Source organism: Notothenia rossii (assembly GCF_949606895.1).
Source record: "Notothenia rossii genome assembly, chromosome: 4".
NCBI classification, from domain to species: Eukaryota; Metazoa; Chordata; class Actinopteri; order Perciformes; family Nototheniidae; genus Notothenia; species Notothenia rossii.
The window spans coordinates 20,677,744-20,704,188 of record NC_136902.1 but is presented as its reverse complement, the minus strand read 5'-3'; the positions used below and the strand labels follow the sequence as shown (position 1 = coordinate 20,704,188).

The 26,445-nt window shown below is 40.9% G+C and overlaps 2 protein-coding genes across 3 annotated transcripts in view; one reads left to right on the top strand and one right to left on the bottom strand.

The window, feature by feature from the left end:
* arhgef25a (Rho guanine nucleotide exchange factor (GEF) 25a) overlaps positions 1–16,140 on the bottom strand; it is a 47,411-nt gene extending 31,271 nt beyond the window's left edge. Inside the window, exons 1-2 of one of the 2 annotated variants that reach the window (XM_079679483.1) lie at positions 15,680–16,140; positions 14,240–14,378 (exon numbers count right to left, since the gene is read on the bottom strand). In XM_079679483.1, the coding sequence (XP_079535609.1) occupies positions 14,240–14,378; positions 15,680–15,775 (235 nt within the window). In that variant the 5' untranslated portion in view covers positions 15,776–16,140. Of the gene's footprint in view, positions 1–4,281; positions 5,066–14,239; positions 14,379–15,679 lie in introns of those variants that run through there. The other variant, XM_079679484.1, reaches the window with a different exon arrangement.
* A 4,760-nt stretch (positions 16,141–20,900) lies between these two features.
* Positions 20,901–25,953, top strand: ankrd33aa (ankyrin repeat domain 33Aa). The gene is made up of 5 exons (XM_079676254.1): positions 20,901–20,984; positions 22,568–22,885; positions 23,014–23,143; positions 23,226–23,366; positions 23,848–25,953. Exons 2-5 carry the CDS (start codon positions 22,628–22,630, stop codon positions 24,639–24,641), a joined length of 1,323 nt encoding a protein of 440 aa, XP_079532380.1. The 5' UTR covers positions 20,901–20,984; positions 22,568–22,627; the 3' UTR covers positions 24,642–25,953.
* The last annotated feature ends 492 nt before the right edge of the window (positions 25,954–26,445 follow it).

The window sequence follows — 26,445 nt, the reverse complement described above, 5'->3', positions numbered from 1 at the left end:
GTTGGTCTCAGGGGTCTCAGAGAAACCTGGCAATCGGGTTCCTGCGTCTGAGAACAACTACACTGAACTCTCCCACCTCCAGGGGCTCCCACTCTGACTGGTAGGATAAAGCAGGCGAGGGGACAGTCATTTTCCCAAAGTGATCAAGTATTTCATTTTAAATTGCCAGCAAATGGGCCATGTGTGGAAAAAAGAACATTGCCAAAAAGCTGAGAAGCATTAGGGTTGGAAAGAAATAACTGGAACATTTTTCAAAGCAGTGCAATTTAATATTGAGCTGAAACTTTAGGAAGAATAATCCGCAAAATATTTTACAGATTAAACTGTTGTTGTAGTCCCAGTCTCTGTCTCTGCTATTCAACCATGTAAATATATGTGTGTGTTGTTGTTGTTTGTGTGTGTCATTGCTGGGGGGGATCCTCGTCCTAGACATTGCATGCATGAGTCAACATCAGCCCCCCACACGCAGAGATAAACACACTCACAGATGCAAAGGGAACCCAGATAGATAGAGTTGTGGAGGGTAAGGCGGGTATTTTGGGTCCACATATGGAAAAGTGTTTTAGTTGCTATGCTTGTGCTACAGCTGCAGCCAAGTTATCTTTAAACTCCCAGACAGAGAAAAGCTGCTTACTGTGGAGAAGAGAGCAGTTCAGGGACACACAAACAAATAACATAAAGTACATTTACAGTAAAATGTGTATATAAAGACACTTGAAAATGTATCAAACATAAACATATGTTTGACAACGGAGTTTTGTTAGGGTTTTTCAAAGTCTTGAAAAAGTCTTGAAAAACCCTAACAAAAGAAGAAAAACTGTTCATAAACTGTATTTCTTTTTTCAAATCATTTGTGTCTTTCAAATGCATTTAAAAACTGTTGCAAATGTATGCCGAACCAATTTAAAATGCATTTGAATCATTTCCCTTTAAGCTGCTAAGATAGAAATGCTGTGCTTTTAATTATGCTAAAAATGTATTTTCACATTCAAGTGACAATCTGCTTTGTTTGAATGTAATCTTACCTACATCCTATCCCTTTCTTTCTTCTGTTTTCTCTGTCTGTCATTTACCTCAGGGTGCATCCCAAATACCATTAGGTGTGTGGGAGGCTTTGCTGCAGCAAAGATGCAGAGATGATTGTGCTGGCCTCCACTCTGCAGTGGTATACATCATGATTAACATAACCAATAATGTCCAAGAATAACAAACGTGCTATTTAATGCTCAAAAAGGAACACAGATTCCTGCATTATCATTAGTTTTCTTTGGCAGTTCCAAAAACGTAACTTTTTTACAAGATCTCATGATTCTTCCCAAGGTTTTGTTTTCTCCCTCTGGCCTATCTGGCAATTGACTGAGGAAAATATGAAATAATGGCACACCATCTATTTTTAAATGGTCTGTCAACAGTATTTGCTGAGAAGCAGCCTTCAGTAATGACCCACCGGCAGCCAATCTGCTAATGTGCCCTGCAGAGCAGCACTAACATCAGATCTAAAATGATACATGCTTTTCTCTTTCATTATACCCATCGCTCTACCTGTCCATCTCTCTGGGCTTTCTGTACCATCCCCTCTGCACTCATGTTTATACCTTGTCATATTTGCCTCTGTTTTTCATGCCTTCTGGCACTTGTCAGTCCTGCAAAGGAACTGCAACACATACCTTAAAAAAAACATACACACATTCACACATTGTCTCGCTTATAAAGACTATGTTCTTCCTGTTTCATTACACCATGATTAAGAAATGAAATATGTGGCCGGATAGTCCATATACAGTAAGGCCACAGAAAGCCATTGATTTGCCTGTTTTCTGACGCACTGCAGCCCCCTTTCTGCATTAAAGTGAATTGAACAGAAGCAGTACTGATGGTTACTGATGGTCATTTTGGACACATCATTTATTATTATGAGAAACTGCAGCTAAACTTACAAGTCTAGTCATGTATTCACTGATTGGTTAGAGTAAACGAGTGATGTCAGTGAACGTGTGAATGGAGGTGAAAGACACAAACCCATAGTGTGTGGCATAATGGTATACTGCACAGTGTGTCATCATGCAGCCTCAGTAAGTGTTATTATGCCAGGGAGTTAATCATGCTGTACACTATCATTTCCTCTTTGTCAATGGAGAGGCTTTTTTTGGATCAATGAACGGTGCAGATGCATCATGAACAGCTTAGTTTGATACAATAGACTAACACAGCTTGTCACTGGAACGAGAAGGACTATGAGGAGGAAATGGTGACACTATTCACGTTGGAAATCCAGCAGCTCACAAAATTATTAGTTTGCATTTGGACCCTGATTATCTTAGCTTTCAAAAAGCAGTTAGTAGGGGTTTATTTTAGTTTTTTTAAACTCCCCCAAAGTCCAACATATGACAAGCTTGACTTACAAGTGCATTGTGTTGGGTTTATCAGAAGTGAAGAAGACCTTGGCGAGTGAAGTCAGACCTGCATTGTTCAGTGTTTTTCCTGTAAACACAACAACAGTAACAACAGGGTCCTGGATGTCAGTATAGTTCCCGACGCAGGTAGATTCAGTAAATTAGTTTGAAAAGGTCAACTTTATCTGATAACAAGTCAGAGAAGGGTTCTAAGGAGAAAGGTCAATTAAAGTAAAAAGGCCACTACAGTTGTCTCTTTTCCCCCTGACGTCGTGTTAATTATAGAAACTGTAATGTATGTGAGCTAGGACCAAAACAGTAGTAGCAATGTACTTTTCATGCTTCATAAGGAGGTTTTAAGGAGCACAGGGATTCACATTAATAGTTAAGTTACTCTAAGAGACTACTGTGATTTTATTAGGTGGTTTCTCCAGAGAGGTTTGGAGTGCTCATGTTTCTTCTGCTCCGATTGTAAATGAGATCAAGAGGTTTTTGTCTTCTAACTCTATATATAAATATGAAACATCTTGTCGTGATGGACCAAAACAGCCTCCTGATACATACATGGTTTTTTATACAAATCCAAGCCTATCGGATTGTTGGAATAATGATCTTATTGTATGTTTATTGGGATTTCTTTAAATAGCATGACGTGTTCTATTCTTCCACTCCCCCACATGTGTATACATTATGATCTAAGCGTGTGTATATTTGCTATGATAACATGTTGGAGGTACAATGGGGATCTGCAGGCTATGGAAAAGGGAGAATATCCATTACATAAGAGATTAAAGTGAAGGAATCTGAGGTATGTATCCAACAACGCTGGCCAATAATCTGAAAACCTACTTCATGAGCCCCCCCCCGCCCGCCTATGTGCAGAGCCTCAGCGGGTAGGTACACTGTTTATCCCTTGATGTTGGCTTTAAAAAGCTAACAAACACGTAGTTTGGCACCGCAACGTAAACTCATTTAGTGTTATTAGTTTCCACTGTTGTTCTAACTTTTCTTTCCAGCTAGGGTGACAAAACAAAGTATGTGCAGAAGACAGCAACAGGAACAGAAAGGAAAGATAGAGGGACTTGATTTACTTCTCACAGGGAGTCCTGAATTTTGTAAAAGAAAAAAGGCACGCAACCAGCCTGTTTATAACATATCATGCCACCCGCTGCTTTTACTCAACCACACTATTGTAATAGACTGCTGCTATTACTGCTGCACTTCATTACAACAAGCAGGAGGGTTGGAGAGAGAGCAAAAGAGAGAGAGAGATCACTTTGTTCAGGGTAGAGCGATGTTTCATCCATCCACGTGCTGCACATACCTGACCGACACACACTCATCATGAGGACAGACACTGTCCAATTCCCAAACACACACACAGTCCTCTATTTTGAATGGAATAATGTGTGATGCATGTCCTCCTTCGTCTTCCTCACTGTGTAGTCATGTGTACGGACTTTTTTCTCGCATGCTCTGATGTGTATGAAACACACATCTGTTGCTGGAGCTGGAGGCGAGAGGATTGAAGCTAACACTTAAACCATTAGCATACGCTCGCAGGAATGGAGGGAGAGATAAGGGAGACGTGGGTGGACAACTGAGAAAATGTGGAGGAGATGAGCGAGAGAATGTATATCATATCTAGATATATAAGAAATGGAAGGAGATGAGAGGAGTCATCGCTTCAGTTCAGTAGGATCAACAAAAACACACACATACAAGTAACAACTCTCACACAAAATCTACAAACAGACTCTCAGATGCATTTTTGAAGTACAGCATCACCCTCAAGGCAAAGAAAGTTAGACTGAAGGTGATACACTTGATAAGAATCATGCTTTTTCTGTCTTGGTGAGTTTTTTTCTGTGAGTGTAACAGCACTGACCTCTGACTCGGGCATAGCAGCAGCCACACTTGGCCAGGACTTTACGGAACAAGTGTTGGCAGCCACAGCCTCGGTGGTGGCGATGGTGATGGTTGCCCCCTTTCATGCTGTTGAACCATGGGCGAAGGTGGGCATGGCCCGGCACTTTCTCTGTCTCCACTTCTTCTCTCAGTCTCTCTTAGTCTCCCTCTCTCACCCTCACCCAAATAGAGGTTTACTCCTCAAAGTGTAAATCCCCAAAAAGGTGTCAGTTGATCCTCCTTAGTTAACTGCAGACAGACTTAAAAGCCCACATCCAGACGGGGGGGAGAAGAGAAAGAGTCCACAAAAGCAGCAGCCAAGAAGAAATCCACTCTGACAGGGATTTTCAGCTGGTGAAAAACAACCAAGGAAACATTCCAGCAAGCTTATCGTTATCTTGAATGTGCTTCCCTGCGCTCCGTCTCTTTCTCTGTTTTCCTTTTGGTGCTGAGCTCTCGCCTCTGTGAACTGCCTGGTCAAATGACAGACTGGGAGAGAGAGAGAGAGAGAGAGAGAGAGAGAGAGAGAGAGAGAGAGATAGTGAGGGAGAAAGAGAGTAAGGGGAGGGGTGAGAAGGGTGGAGTCTGCAGCTCTAGTTGCTGTCTATTCCAGGGTAAGGTTCCCACTCCCCTTATTTTTCTCTCTTCCTGTCTTGTGCGTCTCTCCTCTCAGCTGCTCCCTTCTGTTTCCTCGCTTGTCTGCTATCCTTTACTAACCAGCTATAGGAGCAGAGAAAATGCCACGCTCTCCAGTGCAGCTCTATCTCTCCTGGAAATAGCAACACTAATGTCTGTAATCATACATACTGCTATTTACAGAGAGGCTATGTTGGGTTGAAGGTGTCATGTATTTCCCAGTAAGGCAAAGACAGTGTCATCAACAGCGTCTGTTAAACAGTTCAGTGTGTTCACATCATAGATCATCGAGGGCTTTCTTCAGTGGGACGGCTCCAAAATTGACTTCTGTGTTCAGTTACGATCATGGGGCCGGCATAGCAAGGGCTTTTTTTTCATTTGTGTTTCCATAGAGGGAGCATGTGGTCTCCAATTTCACAATGCTGGCATGTTGGCATTGTGTGTGTGTGTGTGTGTGTGTGTGTGTGTGTGTGTGTGTGTGTGTGTGTGTGTGTGTGTGTGTGTGTGTGTGTGTGTGTGTGTGTGTGTGTGTGTGTGTGTGTGTGTGTGTGTGTGTGTGTGTGTGTGTGTGTGTGTGTGTGTGTGTGTGTGTGTGTGTGTGTGTGTGTGATTTAGAAAGAGAAAAGTGGGTCACTCTAACCAGAGAAACTTCCCCAAATCCCAGGTTTACTGGTTTAGATTGCAGTTAAATGTATATTTTGCAGAAGTATAAAATACAGATATAATCTGTAATTATATATTGTGATATCAAAAGGGACAGTGCAAAATGCAGGTACTTTATCATATTGTTCATAAAATGGAGTAAACCCTGACTGAAATTGACTCACAATGTGTTACAATCAATGGTATACCCGTACTTCTCAGGCTAACTATCATCTTTTATCCTCAACTGTATTCTCAACAATGACAGCAAACAAGCATACTCTAAGAAGTTTCACTCATCTGTTCCAGACGTCCACTTTAAGATTAGCCATTTCTTTTTTACACATGTTTGTGTGTGTAGCGCATACATCTGGGTGTGTGTGTGTTTCTGCGACTGAATGAGTTCTCAGATTTGTAACAGTGCATACATGGACATAATAGACGAGTGTACATACCTAATGAAGGGTATGCGTCCCAAAGTGAAAACACAGCGCTGTATCCGTACTCTAAAAGTACTATATTTATATGTTTGCATCAATCTTCAACATTCCATTATGACTGATCAGCCTCTTTACAGATGACATCAGTCTGTCCACATGCCTGTATACTACCTCTATCCAAGGAAACAAATCAAGAAGTAACCCACATGGGCAGGTAAGCCATAAAGGTCAGTGATGACGTGATATAAGTGATGACTTATGAAATACTTTGCGTTCTGAGACCAAACCATTCTTTTCTGATCAACAAACAGCATTCATTTTGCCCGAAGCCTCTGAGCTAATGACTCAGGATGTGATCTCATCTCACTTTTGCAGCACTCACCACGCCATGCTCCTTTCACACAATCTACCATCCGACTGCACAGATTTCACCAGCCGGTTACAGCATCAAAGACGAGTGCCCACTCAGGTTCCTCTTTGTTGGCATCAACGGAAGCAAGAGACGGCTGAGTCCTGGCTGGCACTCAACAAATGTGCACGCATACACACCAATATGAACATCCCTGAGGTGTCAAGGGCTCCAATGGTTGGCAGGGCTTTATTCTCAGCATCCATTTCATCACAGTGACAAGGTGGTGGCAGATTGGCGTCAGGATGTTTCTGTCAACCGACACAAGTGGAGTACACACACACACACACACATACACACACACACACACACACACACACACACACACACACACAGACACACACACACACACACACACACACACACACACACACACACACAAACAGCTCAGACTGAAGAAAATGTAACATGTAGAAGTAGAAAGTTCTTCTCTTCTTCTTTTCCTCCCCCCTCCTCCTCCCTCCTCCACTTTGCTTTTAATGGATGCTATAAGCAACTGTGATTGTAGGGGCAATTCACCAGAGTATTAAACAGAGCGGCTGAATGTCTCCACTCGTCTCCACTCGTCTCCACTGATGCTGCTGATATGGCTGCCAAATACTTTCTAGGCATAAAAGCACAACTCAAAAGGAGGAGTAACAATAGCTTTGACAGCACAGATTTAAAAAGAAACAAGACAAAACAAAGACATGGATCCGAGGGCAAAGCACTACAACGTGAGGAAACGCTGCCGGAGCTGTTCCAACCAGAAAACACAGTGGAGACATAATAAAGAATAAACTGCTCTTGAGAATGCAGAGGAATCTTTTCATGTGCTTCTACAGGGCACCCAGTAGGGGGCATTTGTACTTGTTGCTGAAGGTTGAATGGTTGCTTCACTCACTTGAAATAGTGCGGTTTCCACTTTCATTGACTAATGTTCTTCTGCGATGATCGAATTACAAATGTTTGGAATACAAAAAATGTCAGGCAATAGTGCACTGAAATGCTCGAAACCATAATACCTGCTTCCTCTGACAAAATTACCATCAGTGTCGAAGAGGTCAGAAAAACATTTCAGTTACCCCAACACCAAGAAAGCGGCTGGGCCAGATGGGTGCAGCGGTTTTCTGCTGAAAAACTTTGCTACTGAGCTGGCTCCAGTGTGGCAACCCATCTTTCAGGCTTCTATTGACACGCACACCATCCCTCTGTCATGGAAAACTTCACACATCAAACCGCTGCCCAAAATTCCATGCCCAAAAGAACATAAGGACTACAGACCAATAGCCCTCACCTCAGTGATTATGAAATCACTAGAAAGAATTCTGCTCCGTTTTCTTATCAGTACAACACAAGACAAACTTAATCCATAGCAATTTGGAAGTAAATCCATACCTGATTTACTGATATGCTGCTTTCCTCACTAGTAGAGAGCAACTTGTGAAGGTTAACAAAACCCTGTCATCTGCCATCACAACCAATGTAGGTGCCCCCCAGGACTGTGTGAGTTCAGCTGTGCTCTTTACTCTCTACACTGATGATTGTCGTACCAACACACCAAATCAAGTTATCATTAAGTACTCTGATGATACTTCAATAATATCTCTGCTCAGTAACACAGACGACCCTGAGCTGCACCAACAGGCTGTAAATCAGGTGGTTGAGTGGACTCAAAGATTGTTGGTCAACCCTGTCAGAGACGCTATGACTCAGCCTATCATAACAACCTAGTGAGGCTGTCCAACAACATCATCTCTGACCCAAACCATGTTCTGAACAGTGAATATGAACTGCTACCATCTAATCGGAGATACAGGGTCCCGCAATTCAATAAAGTCAGACTGAAGCAGTCCTTTGTGCATCAGTCAATCCTCACAGTAAATACAGAGCTAAATCCCAGATCAAATGCACGCTGAAGGCTCTTTGAGCAGTTTTTCTCTCACTGTTATGCTGTTATGTTAAATGTTTGTTGTTTGTGTTTCATGTATTTGTGTCTGGATATTTGTCTGTTGATGTTGGACATGGAGCTGCTGTGACGCAAGTCAAATTTCAGACTTGATCTGACAAATAAAGTAATATCGGATCGTATCGTAATATTTGATTAAAATGCAAATACGACTAAAAATCTTATTTCTGTGTATAAACTATGATTTTCAACACCCTACGCAGGGGTGTCAAACTCAAGGCCCGGGGGCCAAATCCGGCCCATGACTTCATTTTATGTGGCCCCACAAGAGCTTCCAAAGAATATAATATGTTTATTATAAGGTTACATGCCGATTTACAGAAGCACGTTGCCCATAAACTACATGTCCCACAATGCATCTCAAATTTGACTTTTTTTCTCAGAATTTGTCTTTTTTCTCAGAATTTGACTTTTTTTCTTCAAAATATTCATTTTTTCTTAGAACTTGCATTTTTCTAAGAATCAGATTTTTTTTTCAAAATGTCACTTATTTATTTTTGACTTTTTTTCCAGAATTTTGCTTTTCTTTTTAAATCATTTTGTGACATTCTCACTGTAGAGACTTATTAAGTTATTACCCTATCCGATAATAATCAAATGCAGAGGCAATAATGTAATATAATACATTATTTTATATATATTAAATATTTATATATGTATTTTTTATATGTATATAAAACTGGCCCTTTGAGTGCAACCATGATGCTAATGTGGCCCGAGATGAAATTGAGTTTGACACCCCTGCCCTACAGTATACATTTTCTCATATCGAATGGAACCTTTGAATAGGTGAACACCAAAATAGGCCCTGGAGACATGAGCGAAGCCCTGGATGTTAACAAAAATATGGAAAAAATCCTCCTTCGCTCCTTTGCTCCTTCACTTTTTCCCTCCTTCCCCCAAACGACAGACAAGATGATTCATCTGCACACGTACAGTAAGCTTGTGCAGACGTGGAGAAAGACACCTACAGTGCTGGAGAATGATAAAATCCATACATATATGTTCACGCCGGACTGGATATAAAGACTTGTCTTATCCACAAGCACGCAAGTAGAAGGATGTGTGTATTTTTTGTCTAAGCAAAGCACGCCAAACAAGGAGAATGATCGTCTTTCCACTCTGGGTACAAGATAGTCGGAACATTTAGGAGACATGTTCAGAGAGGAATCTTGAGTATGATTTATAGATTTAAATGAGCTCATGCAAAATAATGCATTCTTCTAATGTGCTTCTGTATTGACATTTGTGGAATACAGATACGCAAAAACAATGCACATTGCTGGATTAAACTAATTTATGATGTACCGTATTGACACATACACACTAGCAGAAGGAACAGACAGAACTCATATGACACCATTATGCATACTAATAGCTACGGCTAGTTTGAGTTCAGCAGATATGCAGTGGCTTATACGCAGTGTGTTCCCCCACCCCCCAGTGACATTAGCCTCTCCTCACCCCATCAGCCAGCTGAAACCCTGCCAAAATATGTTCACTTAGATTTTCCTTCCTCGCTCTCCCTCGCTTTTCCTCCCGTAGTTCCTTTCTTTTTCTTTCTCCCGTCATCTCTCAGCTGAGCGCCAATTAAGGCAGGGGGAGTTTTTTGGGCTTTTGGCTGAGGTCCCACCGTAGAGCAGAAGTCACAGAGTAACCTTTCTGTGCAGCTCATCTGCAGAGGGATGCTGTTTTTGTCCAATTAGAGTCAAATACACTGCTAGCATGCATCAGTGAGACGGGTGGGTTGTGCATGCAATCATTTCTGTGTGCACTTTACTATTAGTACCACTCAGTACCTCCCACTGTTATACCTGAACATGCAGTGCAGCTCTCAGGCAGCAGAGCTCTGCAGCACACAGGGGGGAGGAACACCACCCAGGGAGACATGTTTCTCAAAACATCCAAGATACTCATGTAACTCTCACGACTACAAGCATACATACAGAGACACACTTTGAACATTCACACAAACACAACCTCCTTATAATCGTACCCCATCCAGTTCATCTTTAATAAACAAAACAATGGTGATAGTATTTAAACTGGAGCTTGTCAGAGTTCTCCTCCTCTACCTGACCCACAGCCTCCCTCCCTCTCCTTATTTCTCTGGAACCGTTCTGTGAACCTTGCTCTAGAAGCAGCAATGGTGAGACTGCTGCTGACTCAAAGCTTAGACCGGAGCTAAAACGCCACCCAAAGGAGAACATGTTAATTAAACAAAAGTAAACCTAGGGACCACACATGGAGAAACACTGCTGTTTTATCCTTGATTAATAATTACTATGACCAGGTTTTTTTTTTAATGTCAAGGGAAAGAGATTTTCTGTCGGAAAAAGGGATTAAGAGGTAGTCTTTGTGCTAATGTGAAAAATACAGTCTGAATCATGCTGCAAATCTTTAATATAAACGGATTAAACAAATGATTGTTCTGATGAGTGTACGTGGTAAGTTTGGGAACATATTTATGTCTGTAGAAACATGTAAACTTTTGTTTGTGTGTCACCATCTGCCTCTTTGCTTCCAGCTGTGCTGCAGAGCAGTGACCTGTGAGGTGACCTGATAGCTAGCCACATTTTGCTAAAACACAACTTGAATTTAACTCAAAATAGACACAAAATTATTTCCTGTCGTCCTTAATCATTTAAAGCAGCATACATTTTCAAATGGGTTGCTCATAGTGAAACATCTGCAGAGAATTATCACATGAATCAGCCTAATAGAGCACAATGCATTGTGTCCACATTACTCTCACAGAGACATTTTAGGCCACAACAGACAGCTGTTTAAGCAAACATATTGTACAAAAAAACACAACAACAACTCTCTGCTCACCACCAAATAACTAAAGACACAGTTAGACATAGCAACTCAAAAGCCAGATATTTCGAAGCTGATAGAGAGAATTCTAAACTTAAATCTGCCAGCACAAAATCAACTCCAAATGAATGATAAGGTTGCTCTGTACCTGCTGGATGTGTACATAAAAACTGTTCCCTTCAACTTTAAAGATGATGAAAGGGTCAGATCTACGGTGTATAGGTCAAAGTTGCAGATAACAGAATCACGACTGTTCTATGTCCAATGTTTACAACATCATCAATGTTGCAAAACAGAACACAGACATTCCTTAGAAGAACATTTCAAATACGAATTAGAACATGGTCAAGTCCAACAACTTCCTGACACGTCTTCTGAATGATGATAGAAGACGTTAGATATTATAACCATGGAAATAAACACAATTACACCATCCACCAGGCAATGCTTTCTAATTCTTTGGCCCTTACAACACAATGTGATGCAGCTTCAGGTTAAACTCTGCCCATGTAAGGTCAATCAAGCACACAGTTTTATTTCAGGGTCGTCTGGGATCTGCACTCCTCCTGGGATGGCACACTCTGATAGCCTCTCATGGAGCCCAATATGGACAGAGCCATGCATTTCCCACATGGTTATACTCAAATCTACTCATTAATTAAGTGAATGGTAACATTTATTCTTTACCCAAGTTATGTTCTGAGTGCTAAACTGGCCAGCCTTCCAAACATAAATGTATTTTTTTATTAGTCTCGATTTTCTTTAGGAGGTAGAAAAAGAGGCTTAATGCTTTTTAGACACTTATACCGAATCCTTGTTTTAAGTACTTCGTATCCATTTAATATTTTAGGATTTTATTTGTAAAAAATTGTAATACTACTGTATTAAAAAAACCACAATTCTTGTGCATTGAATGTCATAATAATATGGTCCTATTTATGTTTTTCGCTATCTCTGTGTGGCTAAAATAATATTATGTTTTCTTTAAATAAAGACATTCATTGGCATATCTTTACCTACACGAATAATGTGTCAAAGGATTCACAAGACGTATGTCTGTAAACATGACCATTGAGCAGTTGCAGATCAGAGGTTCAGTGCAGTTTCCTGTTGATGTGGCTTCAAGCATTTGACCTTGAAAAACATAACATCGTGGGCACACATGGCCATCCATCACTGATCGTGTTACGAAACAGACACTTCACACATAATGTCTGGGGGGGTGAGAGTGTGATCTATAGGGCAGGAGCTCTGTGTAATTGGAGGGGGAGCCAGGTTTAAATACCAAAGCTGGCTTTGAGGAAAAATAAAAAGAAGATATGTATGTAGTTACTGGAGAACAAAAGGGAGACACGAGGGAAAACAACAGGAGATTATCAGAGAAAAATAGAAAGGCACACTGTAGTGAGATTCATCGCAAAGAGAGAGCAATGTAAGCTCGAATTGAGAAATGGGGGGAAAGGATCTGAATTCGTGGAGTTTGGCACTGTCATGTGATTCCTGGGAAGCCACTAGCAGGCACGATGTGTCTAACATATAACAGATGGCCCTTATGGCCCCATGAACCACGTCTTTATAGAAAGCAGGGGCCCCTGCTCTTTACTCTTTTCCCTTCTCTTCCACTGACACAGCAAGGGATGGAAACAACACTGTGACCTACATGTAACATCTCAGAGTGTCTACATGTTTGCAGATTGGCTTTTTAATTTAATCAATAATAATATAAACATCTATTTATATGATTTTTCTATTAAATATGTTTATATTTATGATGTGTGTTCTTTTTACTAGTGATTTTGTTGCGGTTTGAGAGCCGATAAATTAAAAATACTTTACCTACTCTGTGCTCCAAAGACGTCTGTATCTTGTTGTGGTTCACATGTTTTTCCGCCTTGTGTTTCATAGATTTTCCATGCAATTTACCATCCGGAGGAAATTGGGCAATGCAAAAACAATTGAGGAAGTGAGCTTGTCTGCGACTGGAATAAACAATCTCTTTTGCGATCATCATTCTTCCACATGGTCCTGAATAATGCATATCTTTACTTTTCTTTTCTGAGAACTGAAATAATATTTGGAAGCATTAACCTCAACAGCAGACCCTATCCGAGTAAGACCATTACAGATAAGCATCAATGACAGCTTCCTTCGGCCTCACTCACACCCCTTCTGTACTCCATGTACTGCTCTGCACAACAGTTCGTGGTCCAGCCACATGGTACTCGCCACCAAACCCCCCGTATACACACACACACACTCCCTCCAACCCAAACCCGGATCCAGCTACAAAGATCCTTTTGTTCCATTCCACTCAAGGAAAATGGAAATGCACGCAACCCTTTCACAGCTAAATCTGAATAAGTGTAACCAACAATGTTAAGCGAAGGGGAGTTAGCTGAATCGCTTGTCTTGCCCCATCTGGAAAGTTTTGCGTGTGGACACACACAAGAACTCTTTCTTTCAAACATACTTATGTATGGTACATTACAGCAAAGCAATTTACTGCTATCAGTGCTAATAGAGGATACAGAGGGTGGAGTTTAATTAGAGTAAACTACCAACACTCAGGTGACTCCCATCTGGTACTTTCCTGAAGCGATTACCTCCCTAATGACCACTATCTGATATGGCTGATGGTACTCAGGACTCTTTCTATCCAGAGTTCACATATGGCTAACATGATGAGCTGAATCTGGCTGCAGCCCACGTGGCACATGCACACTTATTGATTCATGATTGTTATTCATGTCATGAGTCTTGAATCTAGAAATCTTCACTGCTTTTAGTATGTCAACAGCTACACGGACTGCGGCTAGGAGATGTTCATGAAAGTGATTGAGTGGCTGAGCAGGCTGTGTCAGACATCACTGCACAGAAATCTGAGACGTTCCACACAAAGAATCAAAGTTGGGGCTGGAAGTTTGTGTTTCGGTGAGTCTCTAAGCTCCGACTGGTTTGGTGAGGGCCAATGTTTGGACTAGCATTGTGGGTTTGGGGTCACACAACGGTCTGTCACGCTCAGCGCAGCCCGTTCAGGTCTTACCTGTTCTTTCTCTCCGCTCTGGGTTTTCTGTTGTCGTGGGCTGCTGCTCCCACTCCAGCCCCTCTGGCTCCCACTGGCCCTGCACTGGCCCCTTCTCCTCCTCGCTTGATGGGAGGTCCACCTCACCCCCCTCTGAGAGCTACACACAGACATGCCTTTGTCAGCGGTGGAGCCCTTCTCTCAAGGAGGAAGTGATGGTAAGATTATAAACAGTGCCTATGGCCACATAACCAGAAAACATTATACCAGTGGCTGTGTTTTTCCACTATTCCCTGCATCTTCTTCATCCTTTTCTCCATTACACACTGAGCAAGAATGCTTTAGAACTCGTTGAGGTCTAACTTCTGCCACAGAGCGTGGATAAGAACTTCTTCTCAGACGGCACTTTGAATCTATTTAAAAACCAAGCACCTCAAGCGTTAAGGTTAATAAAGTACTCCGCAGATCATATTTTCCTTTACCACTCTCTGTCTGGGAGGAAATGATTTATCAAGATGAACATTTTTCAAAGAGAAAGACAAATTAACAAAAATACACATTTGGATCTTCTAGTGCACCCTCACCTCTGTATGTTGATTCTCCAGATGTTGTGTTGAAACCTACATGCTGCAGTTTAATCAAATACATCAAATTCAACTTATTTATGCTTTTACGTTCAATTAGTTCTGCAATTGAATAGGATGAGTATTGCCTGATATTTTTAAGAATAAAATTGTATTTGGCTGTCATAGATTCGTCCGACCAATCAGATAACACATTAATGCTTCAGGTAACCAGATCACCCGTAATGCTGACCTTTTCCTGTTTTTAGGCAGATAAACAATAGGAGGAAAGAAAGGAAATGCATTCGGTGGTTTGCAGTGGGCCGCTAAACCTACATTATTTTGTTTACGGTGAGGTGGTCTAATCACTACAAATCTGTTTCCTGTTCTGAAACATTCAAGATTCCTCTTATGCATTGAACAGAGACCAGCAATCCTTCCATCCCTCGCTTTTTCGTCTCTCTGCTTCTCTAACTAAATCATTTTAAGGTTTATGACCAAGATATAGATGACACAAAATAAACTAGCTATGCAGCAATTTGTCAGAATCAGAAACAGCTTTATTACCAAGTAGGTAACACTTGGTGTCATGGTGCATACATAAAAGTAAAACAAGAATTAAAAAACACCGGTAGAGAACTAGAACAAATATCAAAAATAATAAAATATAAAGTAAAAATATATAACAGTATTTACATTGCAATGGAATAAAAAGGAATGAAATATGGAATAAAAATCGGCAGTAATAAAAAAGAAAAACAACAGTGCCACAGATGAGCGAGCCCATGCTCCAGAAGCCCTTAAAAACACCTCCAAAATGAATGTGCTTTCTTTCATCAAATTCAGTAATTATATTATAATAACAGTCAGTAAATACACAAACAGATCTACAACTCACCCACTGCTGATTGGGCATGGCCACGGAAGTAAGCATGTCAGCCATGGCTCCCAACATCTGGTCAGTGCGTCCCTGGTTCTTCTGTAGAGCTTTCATTTTCCACAAACGGCAAACAAAAACGTGCCTCAAATGTATCTCCTCTGCTGTTGTGACCCTTGGTCTCTCTGGGTCTTGTGTCTCTTTTGTCACCCTGTTTTCTGCTCCTTCAGCTCCTGTCTGACGGAGCACTGTGCCAGTTTAGAGCTGAGCCTCTGCAGCCCGCCTTGTTCCGGCCTGACACACAGGAAATCTCATGATATGAATAATTGATCCAGGAAGAAATGGGTATGTTTCGGTCTTGACAGGAGCCTCAGAGCTCTTCCCTCATTGGCCCGCTCTCTTACTTCCTCTAATTCAGACACAGGTGAGCCGGCTGGAGGTGTCCCTTACTCTGGCTTAGTCCAGTAAAATAATTTCCACTTGTCGCTCTCAATATAAGGTTCCTCTTGACAGTCAAAATATGTACTGGGCCTTCCTGGTGTCTCTTTCTGTTTGAAGTTGTAGTTGGAAGTTGAAGTCTCCTCCTGTCTCTCTCACTGAATGCTGAAACGGTGAGCCGTGACTTCAAGACTTACCACATCACCCTCCCTTGTTCTTCATTGGCTATAAAGGGTCACCACCCCCCTTTCCAAAACCTCTCCTCCTTCCATCATTCTTGCTCTTCTTTCATTTTGTGGTCCTTGTCTTCACCACCTGGATCTTTTAATCTCAAAATATATCATTCCTTTCAATATCTCTTTCTGCTGGACTTTCGATGAACAGCCCTGGCACCATACACTCTCTTTATCTTACCCACGTCTCAGGCAGTGACACATGGATTGTGTGAACCTAAGCAGCGGGAAAGCCCCAAATAAGGTATGAATACACAGCCCATGAAGCTCAACTATTTAAGAGACTGTCCCCGATTGCACACAGACACACACACACAAATACACACACCTTATTAAACTGCTGAAATACTGATTACTGAGTCAAACCAGTAGTATTAGTTTCTGGTTAATTGAATGATTATTTGTCATTATAAGTTGAATGCTTGACTTGCAACATTGCTTACTGACAGATTACAGACCATGAGCCAAGTCTGTATCTTGGAAACACACACACACACACACACACACACACACACACACACACACACACACAAAATAAATGTGTGTTAATATAAAGGTTTAATTATTTATTACTTAGCCTAAACGTAACCAGATGTGTACCATTGATTTAAAAGATTTCCTAAACAAGGAAGACTTGGTCAAGCAACACAGAGTTTCAACAATTACCATGAAAGATTTAACTAATACTAAAAAATTATCTGATAAATCATTTGAAGATAGATAAGATCAGCCTGTAGATTGTTCCATTGGTTTTCAATATAGCTCTAGCTTTGGGAACAATAATTGTAAACAACTTGCCATTGACAGAGCTGTTCTTGTACTCGAATATCACATACAGTACATACTGATGATACTCAAAAAGCCTTTGCAAAAGTAGAAGCAAAGTATAGTTTGACAGTTTCATCAGCATAGAAATAAAAGGATGGGTATGTTATATTGTGACACATATTCCTAATTGGTTTATATCTTTAAGTATTTCATATTCATTGTTTGGATTTTTTTCTAAGATTTGGTAGCGGTTTATCAAATATTAAGAAAGATATTTCAAATGCTTCACACTATACCAAACGTGGGTTTTTTCCTGATTGCTTTGGGTGTTATAGAAGATCTGGCTTTCATCTTTATTGAGAACATTTAGTCAGCAGTAAAAAACTCTCAGACATACTGTACTGGCAGAGGTGAAGATGTGAGTATGAGGAAACACTAAGCTTGGAATTGGAAGAAGCAATGATTGCTTTCAACAACCACTTTGTGATCATACAAAGTTTCCACATCGCTCAAACTAGCCTTTAGCACAAGGTCAAGGCTGACTGGACACATCAGAATCACTTTCTCTGAACCAGGGCAGCTAGAAGAGAAGCAGGTTATGCTGGGTTCTAATCCGCCTCACATCATTCCCTGTCCTCCCTCCACTTGCTCTTAAAAGGCATGAAATGACAAAAGTAAAAACAGTATAAAATGTTGACCTGTACTGCATTGCTTTCTTTTAAAACTACTCTTACAATTCCATATGGAACAAACTACAAGGAATCTTTCAAAAGTAATAGGTTTCGTATTTCTCTGTTGAGCCAGCTGAATCATGTAAAGTTATTTCAGAATATGCAATATTACATTGTTATCAGTCAACTTTTTTGTCAACCTCCTTTAAATATTTTGAAAATATGCACAACCAGAATTTAAGGAGTAGTGGTGCCCATTTGAATACTTTTCTACCTCATGTTGTCTTGCCCTAATCCAACACTAACCCAGCCCATTGCAAGTCTCATTTTGTGGTTTGAGAGAATTACTCAAAGGTTTGAGCAAATCATTGTCTTATGTGCAGTATTTGTTACCCATGTATCAGTCACCCACCATTGTATCAAAGCAACAAACAAAAAAACGTCCACTTCCTATTGCAATATGTTTGCATTACACCGTCAGTAATGTTTCCTCCGTCTCCGTGTTTCCTTCCATACACCTGATCCCTCCAGGATAAACACTTTTAAACAAGTAGCATGAGTTCTGTGTGTTAATTCGGCGTAGACTGAAATAATATAGCAGATGATCATAAAGTCTGACCTAAGAGACTTTCCTGTAGAGACTGCCAACTGTCTAATATTAGCTGAGCACATGGCTGTCTTTAACATCAGTCACTAAGCTGGCTAAACTTAGTTTGTTACTTCCCAAGCTTCTTTCCAAAAAGGATTTTGCTCTATCAGTGACCCCTGCTGGGTACTCTGCTGCCTGGGGAGAAGTTGAGCTGTCTTTTGCAGCGATGATGAGTGAATAACTCTGTTAGGAATTTGCAGAACAGGAGGCAAATAGCTGTGACCCTAAAAGGAAAGTGTGAGCACTGTCAAGAGGTAGGAGTCAGAACAAAATGTACTTCACTCAAATACATCAGATTAGTTAATATATTGTAAACATCTTTGGGACTTTACTATGTGATAAACAAACAATGCTGATGTTGAAGTATGCTGCTGCCCTCGTGTGGTACAGCTGTGAGATCAGTCTTGTATATCTAACACACACACACACACACACACACACACACACACACACACACACACACACACACACACACACACACACACACACACACACACACACACACACACACACACACACACACACACACACACACACACACACACCCTGTTTTGCCAAACAGACTTCCCTTTCCTCTGAAAATCTTCCTATCCACTTGTTTTGACCTTTCACAAGCTATAAATCTTCGCCCAATCATGAACTTTCTTCTACTTCCTGTGTTTCATATCAGTGAGTGGTCAAAACCCACCTCAGGCTCCTGTGTCTAAACATAGCACCTTTAGATTAATGGGTCAAGTTAGTGTGATGTTATATCTGATCTGATGCTGATCTGAGGAAGCTTCTGATAAGGAATTGGTCATTTGATGGTTTTAGAGAGATTGTGTTCAGGTTTGTGACCACTTCACATGGCTGGTATCAACAACATGTATTTGTAGGCTAACTCTTCAGAGCAGATCAGCAACTATAATTCTCCGGATCAAAATGCTTTTGAGTGAGCGTCCAATTTGTCACAGTGGCTTTTCTAAGTCAAGACAGAGCTCTATTTTGAAAAAGTTTTGCTGGTTAATATTATGGCATGAAGTATCTAATAGAACTCGCTGATGGTATTTTAGGATTAAACTGTAAAATAAAGACATGTAAGTGCAGAGCAAACAAGATGTGCCTCGTTACACGTTTGTTGATACATTTGAAGGGGGTGTAGATAATGAGGGTTAGGGTTCATTTTGAAGCTATTTTAGACATGAACAGTCTGAATATCATTTTGAATTACATAAACAAGATTCATGGATAATCGCTGCATGGCCCAGTTTGATCAGAAGGGGGCAGTAGTCATCCCTCTAACAGAGGAAGTGTTGCATAAGGCAGGTTTCATTCACATGTTCGAAGACACAGATTGGCTCTTCTCGAATTCATTATCAGGGTTAATCTATTAACATGCACCTTTAAAACCATGTGATTGAGTCTGTGATGATATGAATAAAACTGTTACGCGGTAGTCCTGTCCACATGTAGGATTTGGCTGTCAAAGCATCACAATTCAAGCAGGGCTTGGGGTGTAGAACCATCGTGAAACTAGTATGAAAACAATTATTCAAGTGTCTTGGCCTTGTTTCTTATAAATGGAATATAAAATGACTTGAGTTGTTCCAATTTGTGATTTTGCTGTTGGCTCGTTACCCGAATCACCAGGTCAATTGAATGAACGTTTGATGAAAATGTGAATACTAATACAAAATAATATGTGAGCTCTCTTTTGATCTGGGCGTGTTAATAAAAGCATAATTGTGATAGAGAAAAAACATCTTTGATGCCTATTGTATAATCCGTTGATTCTAACTATTTGAGCATCTGTGTCGTTGTACCATGTGTGTTCGTGTGTGCATAGCATCTTATATCTGAGCAATTGTGTGCATGCATCACAGAATGCCCATGTGTTATTTTGCATGTCTGCATGTGTCATCCCTGTCATGGGAATAATACGAGCAAAGCGCACTGGCTTAGAGTAGCGGCCGGGTTACTTTGTTGTCCCAGCAAATGGATTTCCATGGGAAAACAGACCCAAGATGCTGCCTCTCATCACGCAGACACATTGAAATTAATCAGGCAGGGGGTCCTCAGCAGAAAGACATATTTAGGAGCCAGAGCCTCTATGATTCAGTCACCACACTGATTTGGACGGTTAGAGATATTTTCCTGACACAACAGATGGGCAGCAGAGAGCTGTGGATGGACTGACTCGGGGAGAGCTGTGGAAACAAGTGAGCGGGAGAAGAAATAAAGAGCAGACTAACTTAACAGACTGTAAGGGGAGCAAGGTTGGCTGCTGTCTGTTTCTTTCTCTTAATCCTTAAATCTTCTCTAATCAGGATGAGAGGGAGAGAGCAAGTTGCCTGACTTAGGAAAGCAGAGTCTATGTTGGGACCTGGACAGATTGCCGATTGAGGAGGCAACCTAACTGGCCAGTAGGGAAGATGAGAGGAGGGGGAAGGTATTCAGCTGGAGTCAGTTTGGGAAACTTAAACGTTAACAGTTTCTACCAAGAGCCAAGAGGAGGAAGTAAAGTCCAAAATATGAAGATGGTTGTGGTTTGACTGCAGAAGAGAAGGAGATAACTGGATTATTTTAGGGTGAGCATTTGCTATCACTATTTGTTCTAAAAAACGTTGGCACAAACTGTTGCTACTTTTGTTTCATCTTCACTCCACACCTTACCGTTAAGATTCAGCAAATGACCCTTTGCAAGGTGTTAATCTAGAAGGAAGTGTAGGCCACAATGGCAGAGTAAAAAATAGAGCATCTGTGTTTGTGCAGAAGGAGAAAGAGAGAGAAACATTTGTGTGATAGTAATCTACCTTCTTCATGACACAATGCTGAAATAGGAAATGTGTTTGTGGGATTAAAGGAGTTGAGCTATTCAATTTGTTAACAAGAGCTTTGTCAAAAGATGCTATTACTCTAATCAATTATCAGCAGGTGCAAAGCTGCTTTTGTGAAATCTGGTTGCCTCATGTGGATATGGTGTAGTGTTGTATGCAGGACCAAATCACACTCTTTCCACTCTCATCTCCTTCAAAACATTAAGATTGAATACGTGTATCAGTGTCATCACTGGTTTCATACAAACAGAACATTTGTACTTGTATAGTTTTTTTTATTTATACCAGAAAACACACTGGATACCCCAGTGCACTTGTAATGCAGAGCAGTGTGGCATGGTTAAGACACCATGACAGATGCTGTCACTAGTCTGGCCCCCCATTGCTTCTGGCACCATATGGCCTTTCTCAACCCACTACCCTCCTCCTACTATGCCCACATTCACACGACTTTCACAGACTGAGCTTCTGCAAATGCCTACAGTTTTTCTTGACATTTTTCTGTACCGGAATTGACTTGTTGATATATCATCTCTCATATTTTTACATACAAGTATGCAATATTGTAAATATTACACTCAGTCATAACTACACCCTTTATTCTTCTCTTTTATAATGGGCTGAGCTGGTGAGCAAATATAGGCAAAAAGCATGCTGTTAAAGTCAGCTTATCCTTCTTGTAAATCACCGACTTACAGATCAGCCGCTCCAACAGGAGTGCTGAGGTGAGGTCATTCTCTTTAGGCACTGTGCCTTACACACGGCCCTTACAAGTCATCAGATCTGTTTAACACGTCAACATCAAAAGGCTGCCAGTGTTGTTTTATCAGTCCTCCAGTCATACTTGATCTAGTGTAAGAGGCTTATTTTGAGGAGAAGAAAATGCCCACAAACCTGTTCAAGGTGGCACAAAACAAAATTCAGTTGTAAGGATATTTCTTTTGCACACACGTTTTACCCAAGAATCGATTTTTGACAATATCTGATTGGCACATAAGATGTCCATTTCTACCCGACATAAAGAATAAGAATAAACTAGTAATTTGCAACAAAAACTGCCATTTCAGATATCTAGAAAAACAAGTAGCTGTTTGACTGTAAAATAGAATAGGGTTTGCCTGGCTCTTTGTCTATTACACAGCATTACAAACAATGCATTACACAGGCATACAAAGTGTAATGGTGTTAAGGGATGCCCTTCACTGCAGCCCCCTTTGGTCTACTGAGTTCAGAGGTCGTGCACAGTTGTCTCATCAATTGGGGACAATGGGGGAAACTAGAAAATGTGTTCAATTTGTGTCCATCATAACAACATTTATATGTTCCTATTCAAGATGTGGGTGTTGCCCAACAGACCTGACACCCAGGTGTGATCCCAGGCAGAAGGTGGTCCAATGGCCAGTTCAAAGTATGACCCCCACCTGGGCGATGGCCCCTCCGGGGACTCAGAGATCCTCCTGGATGATTCAGACTCAGGGAGTGTGCTTTCTGATGACTCGGTGCTTCCCCAATATCAAATGGAAGGGAAGTATACAGAGCCGGCTAAAACGGTGTACGAGGCCTGTGCTAGGAACGATCCCACATCCCTGCTCAAGATCCTGGAGAGAGGAGTCACTAAAGACGAGGCTATGGAACTGGACATCAACGGCAGGGTGAGATGGATTTCAGTGTTTCTTTTTAATCACACAACTAAAGTGACTTTGGAATTTGGGATATTTCCTAGAACAGACAACTAATACTTTCATAAAAGTACATTTATTTCTACCTTGATCCCCCTCAGAATGGACTAATGCTGGCTGTGGTCAAGGGGTTTATTGACATAGTCACCATGCTGCACACATGTCCAATGATTGACATCAATCACCAGGACAATGATGGCAACACTGCCCTCATGATTGCTGCACAGGCAGGTCAGTCTAAGACAGTAACAGCATATAACATCAACATCTAGTAAGGGCATATGAATATAATGTTTTTTCCCCCCCAATGCAGGCTTTGTCACCATTCTAAACTTCATCCTTAACTTCTTCTCTGGTGTGGATACTGAAGTCAGGGATCCCCGCGGCTTCACAGCCCTCATCAAGGCAGGCCTGCAGGGCCAGGCAGAGAGTGTGTCCGCCCTGCTAATGCATGGTAAGTTAATGGTACATGAGACATCCAATAAACTTTGCAGCATTTCACAATTTTGAAAAGAGGAACTTCTGATGTGTATGCACACATGCACAATAGATTCATTTAGAGGCAGTCTGCCCATATTTGGAAATTGGTACAGACCTTCATGCATGGTACATATCTAATGGTTGAGAAGAAACAACATGGATTCAAGTATGAAAACTATTGACATAGTCTTCCTCCAAAAATGAGTTGTAGAAAATCCTAAGAACTCTGGCCTGATCTTTATATATTTATCATTATTTTGTAATTCTGTGTAATAGCCTGATTTATTGTGTTAACACTGTTCATCAAGTCAATAAATTGTGCCCTAAATGTGACCACATGGTGGGGTAATTTTGCTGAAGGAGCAATTGATTTACCCAGGTCCCTCAGCCTCCAGTGATTATAAAACTTGTGTTCTTGTTTTGACAGTATATCTTCTCCACTTTTTCATGTGCAGGTGCGGATATGAATGCCATAGACCTGGTGCAGGGGAGAGGTCTAAATGACTGGGCCATTAAGACAGGGAGGTTTGAGACTGTTAACAGAATACGCCGCCTGTTTGTTCATCCGGTCGCTGTGCAGTTCTGTGAAAGTTACATTCCTGAGTGGCCTGAGCTGAAGCTACTTGTAGCGAAGGCCACCGTCACCAAAACAGCTGGTCAGAAGCTAAGGCATTGCTTAAAAGACAGTTTCTCTTTCAGCTTCCCTCAAGACGCCCAAGACAATGGGGTCATGGACCACATGGTGCGGATGACTACAGGCCTCCACAGCCCCCTGGTAGCCACTGCTTGCCGTCCACTCTGTCCTTCAAGCCCCCCAGAGATTGGCAAGCGACGGTTTGCCGTCTCTGAACTGCTTGAAAAGCACAACATCAAGGAGTTGGAGGAGAGCACAGTGTCCCACAGTAATGGCTCCGTCACCACCTCAGATTCTCAAACTGGTGTGTCAACCCCTCTGACATCCTGCTGCCAGCAGCATGGCATTGGAAGCTTTATTCCCCGAAGCATGGGGCAAAACAGCATCTTCCCCTCGGGCTGTATTCCCAAGATTGAAGTCACAAGATCTGGGGAGCCAACTCCAAAGAAAGAGAAGAAGAAGAAGAAAAGGCAGAAAGGATACCTGGAGCCTCCTATCTGGAAGTACAAGGAGGCAAAGGAGGAGAAGAAAAGAGAAATTAAGCTGCAGCAGGAAAAAGAGAAAAAAGACGAGGAAAAAAAAACAAAGGGTTCCAAACATTCCAGCAAAAAATGATTATTCTCTTTTTCTTTAAATCTTTCGCTGTGATAAAGACATGCATCAGGGACGAGCATTTGATTACAGTGTGGCCTATTTTAATAGAATACAGGTTCGGAAGTGAGGAATCGACAATGAAAACACAATGATGAATTTTGAACCATTGTTTGGGATGAGAAAACTGGAATGACTTGAATTTGCTATATGTGATGTGTTTTTCAGAATCTTTGGAATACTGAAATCTTTTCAACCAAATGTTATTTGGTTTGGAAATACACGGTGACATGCATTAGAATGGCTCAGCCCTACCTCATAAATTGACAGATTGTAGGGGATGCAAAGAAATACTGACCAAACACCTGCAATGACATTATTACTTATCAATGTATTGTGGTCTCCATGCAGCATGCTATTATGGTATTTGATGGAACCCAAAGAAAAACCAAGCAATAGCATATAATTTTTATATGATCAATGGCCAGATACATTTGTATTAAAAGAGGGTAAACATCTTCAACCTATGTGCTTGTGCTACATGCTCAAACAGTAGGGCTGTTGACAAAGTTTCAGAAACAGGAAGTACATTGCAGCTATGTGTCTGATTGAGATCATTATTTTGAATTCTGTCAACCAGTATAATTTTAAAGGCTATCTAATCTCCTCTGTTTGCAACATGTAATGTAGCACCTGCCTTTATTATGTCTAACAGGATTTTAACACCCAACTGGCTGCGGCACATGACTGTTCGTTGGTGTACAATACTGCCGTGCTTTATGTAATATTTGATGGGCTTTCAAAAGGACATCATAAATGTTGCTTGCATTATATGAATAGCAGACCTCCCTTGTGCAAAGTAACATTTCAAATAGAAACTATTTTTACACAATGTTCCTCAGGAAATCTTTTCTAAATAATGTGTTTGGTAAGAAATCTCTTTGGGGTCCAGCTTGAATTGGGGGATTATAAAATATTCTATATTCTTGATGATTGATACAATCCTAACTCATAAAGCTATTACTGCAATACCTACATTCCAACAAATAATGTAACTCTTACAGAATATAAGATATAAACTAATGTATATATATATTGTTCTTACAAAAAATGATAGAATAATTTTGAGACACACAGAAAACTCAGGACTTCTACATCTTGAAAAAGTGCATGACAGACTAAATGTTTGTGTGTATGTGTGTGTGTGTGTGTGTGTGTGTGTGTGTGTGTGTGTGTGTGTGTGTGTGTGTGTGCGCCTGTGTGTGTGCGTGAATGCAAGCTTTGAATAAATGTACTGACCTTTTCAAGTGAATGTGATTGTCTTCACTGCACTTTACATTAGGGATCTGAAAGAACCACATTAATATATGTCAGTGTGGTTATAGGACATATAGTGATCTGTTAATAAACAGTTACTGAACAGAAGTGGATTTTAAACTATCTGCTCTTACGCAGCTCCTTAAAACCCTTCTCCATTGTATCACGTGAACATATTGTATTTACACGCTATAAATGGAATATTTCCTAAATAGGCATTCACGTGACAGATGAGCCTCTGGCACATAACCTTGGTTACTCTCTTACAATAAAGTAACTTTGAGCTTCTTAGGGAAGCCTATAATGTGCTCTCATGGTGTGGCATGAGGTGGCTTTTAAACCCTAGTCTGTAATCTTTTAATCGAATGAGCAGTGTCATTACATCACAATTAGCTTTAATTGGTGGTAACATTTATCCAAAATGGCTACTTAAATATGCTCAAAAACATTTCATGGAATTTTAAATGAAGAAATCTTTGATTGATTTAAATATCTAAAGTTTCATACAACA

Excerpts from the sequence above, each read along its gene's own strand:
- ankrd33aa (XM_079676254.1), top strand. The coding sequence starts at position 22,628 with ATGGCCAGTTCAAAGTATGACCCCCACCTGGGCGATGGCCCCTCCGGG. Across the intron at positions 22,886-23,013 it reads AACTGGACATCAACGGCAGG|AATGGACTAATGCTGGCTGT; the intron begins GTGAGATGGATT and ends GATCCCCCTCAG. Across the intron at positions 23,144-23,225 it reads CATGATTGCTGCACAGGCAG|GCTTTGTCACCATTCTAAAC; the intron begins GTCAGTCTAAGA and ends CCCCCAATGCAG.